General features: G+C 38.8%; 2 protein-coding genes across 5 annotated transcripts; both read left to right on the top strand.

Moving 5' to 3' along the window:
- Positions 1-713: 713 nt before the first annotated feature.
- On the top strand, positions 714-5,685 carry LOC127353711 (uncharacterized). The gene is made up of 5 exons (XM_051383201.1): positions 714-815; positions 1,937-2,000; positions 2,535-2,588; positions 3,784-3,885; positions 4,129-5,685. The coding sequence occupies exons 1-5, from the start codon at positions 718-720 to the stop codon at positions 5,683-5,685; spliced, it is 1,875 nt and encodes a 624-aa protein (XP_051239161.1). The 5' UTR covers positions 714-717.
- Positions 5,686-5,693: 8 nt separating this feature from the next.
- On the top strand, positions 5,694-9,584 carry LOC127353763 (uncharacterized). 4 transcript variants are annotated; one of them, XM_051383306.1, is made up of 8 exons: positions 5,694-6,102; positions 6,192-6,266; positions 7,019-7,081; positions 7,504-7,554; positions 8,128-8,190; positions 8,273-8,308; positions 8,383-8,451; positions 9,056-9,584. In XM_051383306.1, exons 1-8 carry the CDS (start codon positions 5,694-5,696, stop codon positions 9,277-9,279), a joined length of 990 nt encoding a protein of 329 aa, XP_051239266.1. In that variant the 3' UTR covers positions 9,280-9,584. The 4 variants fall into 4 exon arrangements, with proteins under 4 accessions (XP_051239266.1, XP_051239267.1, XP_051239268.1 ...); XM_051383307.1 differs by lacking the exon at positions 8,273-8,308; XM_051383308.1 differs by lacking the exons at positions 7,019-7,081; positions 7,504-7,554.
- Positions 9,585-9,785: the final 201 nt, after the last annotated feature.

The raw sequence follows: 9,785 nt of genomic DNA, 5'->3' as shown, positions 1-9,785 counted from the left end.
GTGCAATACCCCTCTGAAATCAGCCCCAACTATAAACATTTTTAAATCCAGGTTAAAAATGTTTAGTTTCTCATGTGCTTATAATTGAGCTCTTTTAAAGCACTCAGTTTTAATCTTTCATTTGCACTGTATGTCCTTTTACTGATTGTAATACAAATCACTATTTTATCCTGCAAACTCATGTTTTATGTTATTATGTTAAGTTTTATTTTAAATTCTCTCTTCTGGTTTTCTCTGAGGTAGATATAAACAATAAAAGTAAGTAATACAAATATAAACACTATGTATAGGAACAAGCAACAAAACACAACAACAAAGATCTCCTAGAATGTTCAAACTGATTAGCTGATTGAACAGTGGAATAGGTCCACACCTGTGTAATTAGTCCGGTTTTAAATTAATGTCTGCTAACAGAGTGGCAGAAATGTTGAAGTTCCTACAATCCTCTTCACATTAAAAGCATCTCGTTCATTCACGAATGGAATACTTTTATTGTGAAGGAACATCAACAGGAAATAGCGTCATTACGTCTAACAAGTGACGGATGACAAACAGTAAAGGATGTCAGGGTGGGGGGGACGGTAGCGGCGTGGACCGCTGGAGTCAGGACAGTGTGTGTGTGTGTCAGCGCTGAATCAGCGGTGCGGCAGACACACACCTTTCCTGACTCCAGCGGTCCCCGCCGCTACCGTCTCCCCTACCTGGTGATGACGCTCAATGACACGCCCCCCTCACGGTCAGTCGGAGCAGCGCAGAACAGACGCATGCGCAGAAGAGAGATGTGAGCGACAACGACGGAAAAAGATGAAAACTGAGTAAGTTCTAAAAACGAGTTTTAGGTTGATAATTAGGTTTTTTATGGGTTTTTTGTGACGTCTTAATTAAGTTTTTATGTGATGTGTTTGCAGTCAGAAGCATATTAGTTTTTTTCCAGCAGCGTTGCTAATGCTAACATTAGCTAGCCTGTCACTGTTGTTTGTAATGTTAGCAGAGAGAGCTAATGTCACAGTAGCATGTTTTTAAGGTTCTGCCTTTTTTACACTTTGACTTTGCTGACCTGTTGCAGAAGGTAGAAAGTGATGCTAATGTTAAGGGAAGCGTATAGTGGACTTAATCTAAATGAAAATCTAAACCTGAAAATGAGTATTTAATTCCACAATAGCATTATAATTTCCCACGTATGTATGTGTTATTTTGAGTGAAAATGAAAATGCAATAATTATTTACATTTTCATTTTCATATACTTGTCTGGGCATTCTATGACCATATTAAAATGAAAATGAAAACAGCATTTGACATTTAATGCATTTACATGTGCATGTCAACATGCTCTTTTGGTGAATTAAAATAATGTCCACTTTAGAACAGTTTAAGTCTTTGAAAATGAAATGTCAAATCCTGTTTTCATTTTAATTTTAATATGGTCATACAATGCCCATACAAGTATATGAAAATGTAAATTATATTATTGCATTTTCATTTTGACTCAAATAAGACAAACGTGGAAAATTATAATGCTATTGTGGGATTACATTTTCAAGTTTACATTTTCATTTGAATTTGAACTAATATCATGTTTTAAGTTAAGGAACCTAAAAACCTAACACACCTAAAAAAGCAGCTAGTTGAAATGAGTGACAACATCTTAATTATCGTTGTTCAGCCATGTAAAAGCTTCATGATTGTGATTTAAGCCAGTTCATCGTCTCTGTAACACATTTATGAGTAACAGAGATATTTTTCCTTTTTTTTTAAATTTTGTTTTAGTTTAAACCTGGACTTGATTTTCCTAATAGACATAACATTTATGAGATTTTATTGACAATGTTTAGTTAAGAAATGATAGCCATCTTTGAAAGATTTTTTAAAGTCATGCATTCATAGGTCAAATATTACATCAGCTAGGTGAACTTGTTTGTGTTTCACATCATGCAGACGGAGTAGACAACTCACAAGGATAAAGACAGGCTTACGTCGCCTGAGAGAGCACCAAACAGAGGTAATACAAGTTGTGATACAATACTAAGATTGCAATACTCTTATCTATTTTTGATGAAACATGGAGGATCTGGTAAGAATAGCAGGGATTTTGAATGCCCTAATCTGAGCTGCAACTTACATCTCAAATCAAATCAAATTTTATTTGTATAGCCCAGATTCACAAAACACATTTTGCCTCGGTGGGCTTTACAATCTGTACAGGGAGTGACACCCTCTATCCTTCGAGTGAGGAAAAACTTGCCTCTGCAAAGATATGGCTATGCAATATATAATTTATATATTTATATTCATTGAATTTACAGTACTGTTAACTGGATTAGAAATTACCTATTAAGGCATACACGTTCTTTTTGTCATATTGCACAGCCCTAATATAATGTGATTTACTCTTTTTAAAACTCCCTTGCAACTTTTAATTTTCAATAATAAAAAATATGTGGGCAGGAGTTTAGTGCTCTGGTTCTGCAGCTCTTTGTTAAACTCATTTTGTTGAAAATTGTAGTAAATGTGTCCTGTCTTTGTTGTCTTTGAGGCCTTACCACTGTCAGGACTTCCAGCAGAGATGCAGCTACCTTCTAAGATCTTGGTAAGGGTCAAACACTGCTTTTAACTTGTTCCATATGACAACCCTCCTAATGGTCAATTCCATCCTGTTATTACCAGTTAGTTACAATGTAGGGTCACTTGGAAAGTCATGATAGTAAGTGTGCAGCTGCAGTGAGATAGCACAACTAGATTTAAGTGTTTGAAACTAAATAATTCAACAGCTGTGTGAAAACTAGACTATCCACAAACTTAAAATGGCATGTGGCAAACCACTGTGTACCTGTGTGCAGCCCCTCATTTGTTACGTTTTGGTAACAATAAAAAAATTTACTGCATTTGGAACAATAATCATGTTTCTAACAACCTTGATATCTGATTGTATGCAGCGCTTTAACATTTTCATAATGTGCAGGTTTATGTCAAAGTGAGTTATGGTTTTAGCAAAGTTATTCCAACATACAGAAACAGAAGCACTATCAAAAATGGTCGCAACTGTACATTCACCACAGTGTTGTTATTAGACTGTTAGACTGTTCTTAGGTCATGTTCACACCAGCCTTGTTTTGTCTGGTTGAACTGAACCTTGGAGCGTTTGCCCCGTTGGTGTGGTTCGTTTGGGATGGTATGAACGCCGGGCTCGAACTCTGGTGCAGACCAAACAACCACTCTCCGGTCCACCTTGTAGGGGGAGGGGGGGGGTCTCGGTCCGTTATCAAGTGAACTCTGGAGCGGTTTATTTCTGTTGTGAACCCCATCCGTACCAATCCCAGGAAGCACACCTTTTTACGCGTCGTTCACTAATTCATTGTTAAATATGTTGTTATTCAGCCCATAATATTTCATATTTATATGTAGGCTAATATTTATTCTTGATGAAAGGGTCGCAACTTTTTATATATTGTTATTGTTTGTGTATGTAGTCACAGTATAGGGGTATTCATTAATTCAAGGAGATGCATGGATTCTGTAAACAAGAGCTTCTTTTATGATGAGCCAACTTTGTGATTTTTACATGTTTGTGATTGTGAACTTATTATTGTCTAATTACCTCACTGGTCCCGCTTGTATAGCAACAGAAAAGAAGTCGACTCTCAGTAGTGCCTGTCGTCTTCTGTGTGACCATCTGATTGCAGAGCATTAGCGACCAACTGAACAATTGCACCAATGTATCCTCGCGAAGTGGGGATTGATTTTAGGAAATACTCTTTGAGAGATGTTCTGTTTTTTTCTCCTAGGAATCAAGCTCCGAATCAGAGGAAACAAGCATCCTTGAAACCTCACACTCTGATCCTGAGGACCCAGATGAACCCCCCCTGACAAGAACTGAAAGTGTATTTGTAAGTTTGCATTCTGAAATCAGTAGGACACCTAACTCATACAGGGGAAACAAAGTTAACAATGATTTAAAATGAATCCCTCTGTTCTTCTGTGGCTCATAGCTGTACCCTAACTCTAATCCTGTATATCACACAGGGCTGATTGTCATGTTAAGTAGCCATGGTTTAAGACAATTTAAGATTTCTAAATCAGGTTAGTGTTTCTTCTTTTAACTATAAGCTTTTTGTACATTTCATTTTCAGCTCACCAGAGAATACCTTGAACAGATTTCCAAGGCATCACACGCCTTTGACACCTCTATAAGCAGTGGTGATGAATATATTCTGTCAAAAGCCTCTGTTTATGAAAGCAGTGCAGAAGAACCTGACAGTCCCATGAGCAAGGTTCCAGTGGTGAAGCAGAAGACGTCACAAAGGACATACAAGAAAAAAAAGAAAGAAATGTCTTCAGATGAAGACAAGAAGAGAACAGGAAGCGAAAACTGTGATGACACAAGCCTGGAAAATGTGTCTGTAATGAAGCTGCGAAAAAAGTCAAATGGTGCCAGAGATTACAGTAAGACACATTGTTGTTTGTACTGTCCCATGCACTGCCAAAAAATGGCAAAGCATTTAATCCGCAAACACACCAATGAACCTGCTGTAGCTAAAGCAATAAGTTTTCCTTTGAAGTCAAAGGAACGAAGATTACATTTTGACCTTATTAGAAATAAAGGGGACCGTGCTCATAACAACGAGGTCCTAAACACTGGTAGTGGCACACTGATGCCAAGCTATCGAGCTGCAAAACCAGCGAAAGCAAGTGACTACATGCACTGTATAAACTGTGAGGCTTTGCTCAAAAGAAAGTCATTGTGGAGGCACATGTCCAAGTGTAGGCTTTCACTTACATGTAGCACGCTAAAGCCAGGTAGAAGTCGGATCCAGGCGCTCTGTGCGTATGCACAGCCTGTCCCAGATGGTGTTAGCCAAAATGTTTGGGAGCTAACAAATGCCATGTATCAAGATGAAGTCACAAACATCATCAAAAAAGAGACAACCATTTTGAAACTTGGAGAACATTTGTATGCCAAGCATGGACATGACAAAACCAAACATGACCACATTAGACAAAAAATGCGGGAAATCGGGCGACTAGTTCAGCAGTCACGGACAGGTGGTACACTGAAACGAATTAAGGAGTTCTTTGTGCCTTCAAACTTTAACTTTGTGGTTGAAGCAGTAAAAGCTGTGTCTGGCTTTGATGAGGAGAAAAACACCTACAAAAGTCCATCGCTGGCTCTGAAGCTGGGTCATAGTCTCAAGAAGATTGCAGATATTCTTGAGTGTGAGGCGCAGATGGCAGAGTCTGACAATGAGGAATTTCTAAACAACCTGAACAGGAGCAGGGGTCTTTTTGAGAAAAAGTGGGATGTGTGTGTGTCATCACGTGCCCTACAAACTCTGAAAGAGGTGAAATGGAACACTCCTCAGCTCCTTCCTTTCACTGAGGATGTCAAGAACATGCACATGCACCTCGAAAAGTGCAGAGAAGAATACCAAAGGAATCTGAAGAATAGCCCAAGGAAGAAGACCTGGACCAAGCTGGCCAGTGTAACGCTTGCTGAGGTGATCCTGTTTAACCGCAGAAGAAAAGGTGAAGTATCAAAGATGCCACTTAGTGCATTTACCCTGAGAGACAGTTCAGAACTTCATTCAGATGTGGCACTAGGTCTTTCAGAGTTGGAGCAAAAGCTTTGCCAACATTTTCAACGGATTGAAATCAGAGGGAAAAGAAACAGGAAGGTTCCGACCTTCTAACACCGGACATGCTGTCATCAAAGGAGGCCTTAGTTGCACATCGGCGGACCTGTGGTGTGCCTGATGACAATCCTTATTTCTTTGCCAGAGCTGAAGCAAAGAGTCACTTAAGGGGATCAGATGCCATCAGACAGATGGCAAAGGAATGTGGGGCCAAGCATCCTGAAACTCTGTCCTCAACCAAGTTAAGAAAGCAGGTCTCCACACTGTCCAAAGTTCTCAACCTAAAGGATAATGAGATGGACACACTGGCAAATTTTCTTGGCCATGACATACGGGTACACAGACAGTACTACAGACTACCTGAAGGGACACTGGAGTTGGCTAAAGTCAGTAAAGTGTTGATTGCCCTAGAACAGGGCCGGCTGTCAGACTACAAGGGAATGAGCTTGGATCAAATCCAGATTGATCCCAGTGGTAAAGAAAACTTACTCTTAACATCTTATTTAGTGTGTGTAAACGTCCTTTTCTCATATGATATTTTGTTTTTTTTCCCTTGTGTTCAGAACAGGTACTAGAAGCTGTGGACAGTGACCTGTCAGAGACAGAGATGGGCGGGGACTCATCTTTTTGCTCCTCAGGTGGGTTACACATCAGTTGTGTGCAATAAGGTCAATCTTTTGCCAATCAAGCAACTTTAATGACAAAAAATCCTTGATATTTAAAGCCTTTATTTTTTTCCTTGTTTTTACAAACAGAGAGACAGATCATGATTTACCTGTTACTTTATCAAAACAAGATAATAGAGCAATCTGAGTATCAGTGACAGGTATTCTATACACTATCCGTTGTGCATCCTATTTGTTAGTCACCTGTCTTTACAAAAAAGGAAATTAAATTAAAACATAATGATGTGCAGATTCTTCCTGCTCAGTTCATCTTTTAGCAATGTTAAAACAAACTATTAATGATTAATAATGTACAGTCTTTTCTGTCAGTACTTTCAGTCAAACAAACTCTAATGATCAGATGACTCTTGTGTATTTACATACACAAAACAAATGAAATACCGTTTCTCTCTCGCTGTCAGCGCACCAAAGGGACATTAATACCTCTTTAAAAATCAAATATAAAACATCATTGAAATGAAGCTAAAACAGTCAACAGTTCTAACACTGTAGCAGCACATTCATAAAGTGTTTTGTCTCGCTCCTCTCTCCTCTGTCTTGTCTCTTCTCTCCTCATCCCTCATCACTGCCTGAAATCTCCTGCCACTATAACCAAAGCAAGCACATAAATGTCATAATACAGGTGGCTTTCATTTAGTCAAGATCTGTTGTCAGTTACAGTTACTATCTTGTATTAATGTACTAATTATTCCTTCTTTTAACAGCATCCTCAAGCTATAAGAAAAGACGACAGCCTGTTGAGTCTGACAGTGATGACCCTCAAACAGGTATTTAACACACAGAAGATACTAGTTTACTGTCTGTACAAAAGAGAACAATATACCACCATTCAATATTCTACCAGCTGATAACCAACTGCTTTTGAGTGGAATAAAGTTCTGTTTTAAAATCAGTCTGTCAACCAGCCAGTACAGCTGTGCTCTGCTTCACCCGGCTGGAGTCTCAGCTACAAGGAAGAGCTACATGCAGCTGAACTACTGCATGAAGCATCATATCTGCTTTATCTGATAATATATGTTCATTGTGTATGACCATAGTGGACTGGACCTCATATTTACCAGCTTCCACATGTGGTGCAGCAGTTGAGTTATGGTCTTGAGTAGAGGAGGATGTGGAATCAAATTGAGCTTTTTCAACAATAATTTTGAATTTCCATACTTTTATTCTATACAAGTTATTCTTTTGACAGGGGGACAGCAAAACTCTCATGAGCCTGGCAGTGTTGAACGTCCCACTAAAGGTAACCCAAAAACTGAGCATTGGCACTTGATTAGAACATGCCCTGTTTGTAACCTCAAGGAAATTGAATCGAACACAACTGGACTTGGTTATATGTCTTTAAAGATGTTTCACCTCTCATCCAAGAGGCTTCATCAGTTCATGCTCGTCTGACTAGGCTGGACTAGTCTGACGTGCGATTCAATTTCCTTGAGATAACTATGACCTGGATGAATGAGAATATTCATAGGCTTGCCCTGTTTGTGTAAAAGAAGTCATGGACAAACACCTAAAGACAATGGGTACTATTAAAACAAGCTCACTGTAGAACACTCCACGCTGAAAGCAGCTGGACATTTTAAAAATCATGTGATGCTTTTATTTCAAAGCTGCAAGCCGAAATGCTCCATGACTGTATCAGCATGTGTGGCCAAGACGAGGGAGAGAATTTGCAGTTTTTAGCAATTTTCAGAAATGTGATTGTATACTTCTCCTTCTTGCTCAGTACTACCAATAAAGAGGACTGACAGCATTGTGTTGTCAGTTAGCAGTTATTATCCTGTATAACTATACTAATTATTCCTTCTTTTAACAGCATCCTCGAGCTCTAAGAAAAGACGTCAGCCTGTTGATGCTGACAGCGATGACCCTCAAACAGGTATTTAACACACTACATGTTGTCCTTATCACAAGTTATGAAATGTTTTCTCTCAATAGTGATAACACTTGTCTTACTATAGATGGCTTTCATTCAGACAATGAAGGTGTGTTGACAGGTAACTGACATATTTTGTATTAACAATAATAATAAAACTAATAATAGTAATCACCATCATTCATTATTTCGCAGGATCCTCAAGACATAAGAGAAAACAGAAACCTGGTGAGACTGACGGTGATGACGGTGACTCTAAACGAGGTATTTCAAACACTGTGCATAACTATTACTATTAGATTTACTTAGTTACATTGATTTTTAGAAAAGGGGCAGAAAAATCTGGTTACTGACCAACTGCAGGTAACTTTAGTGAGTGACGGCACCTCTCTGCACAGCGGGAGATAACCTGGTGACTTGTTGTAAATGCATTCATTGGTTAGCCTTGTTAGTCTGTTGTCAGCCAGTCAGTGCAGACAGCACAACACTTAAGACATTAATCCGTAATCCTGGAGATTCCCAGTTTATTCTACAATATGAAATACATAAAAAGTTGGGTACTGCACCAGTCTGTACAAATAATGAGAAAAAAGGTTACAAATAGTTTTTTTATAAGGCAAAATATCCCTTTTCAAATCAAATGAAATTTAATTTATATAGCGCCAAATTACAATGAAGTTACCTCAAGCCATTTTTCATATAGGGCAGGTTGAGACCAAATTCTTTGCCAGTCCAAAAAATCCCACCATGAGCTGCACTTGGTGACAGTGGCAAGGAAAAACTTAACTGAATAACTGAACAGTTGATGAATTGCCAATTGAATCGCTTGTCTCCACTTCTGAGTTCCTTTTTTACTTTTCTTTCATAGAAACCTCAAAGAAGAGGAGCTGGTCAGTTGGTGAAGTCCGGGCTGTGGAAAAGACACTTAAAGATTTCATCGAATCTGGTAAAGTACCAGGAAAATCGGACTGCAATGCCTGCATTAAGGCTTCAGCAGAGGCACTGAAAAATAGAAGCTGGACTGCGGTAAAGTTCTATGTTAAAAACCGGGTCACTGCCATTCAGCGTGAAAGTGCAAAAATAATTTATTGAAACAAAGAGCACTTGAATGTTTTGTTACGCACATTCTATGATTGTGCATGTTTTGATGATCCATGTGTTGGTGTGAATGCGTTCTTGTTCATGTATTCAGTACTTGAAACATTTCGCACTAGTTATTGTACAGTTCAACTGGCCATATACCTACCTGTACACACCAAGTGGAGGATAAGTGACCAGATGTTGGCTGTCACTATGGTTACGTGTGAGTAATAAAATCTTGTAAGATTAACTTCAGAAAGCCTGTCTTGTGTGAGATAACATTTACTTAAAGTAAAGTAGAGCTGCTGTTTTTTTCACTTCTGTCAGTATTGATTATTGAAGGCCAGAATTAGCTTTTATCTGCCTCTGTGAGGCTTATAGACATGATGTGGGTGGGTGTGGGGGTTGGAGGACCAGTGGGGACCAATGACTGGTCCCCATTGGAGCCAAAATTCAGGTTTAAAATGTATGTGAGAGTTTTTGATGCTTTAAGTCATTTTCATCCTCACAGGAATTTT

The sequence above is a fragment of the Dicentrarchus labrax genome, unplaced genomic scaffold, assembly GCF_905237075.1.
Source record: "Dicentrarchus labrax unplaced genomic scaffold, dlabrax2021, whole genome shotgun sequence".
Lineage (NCBI taxonomy): Eukaryota > Metazoa > Chordata > Actinopteri > Moronidae > Dicentrarchus > Dicentrarchus labrax.
Note: the sequence above shows the minus strand (reverse complement) of the source record. Positions and strands in the feature narration are given on the sequence as shown.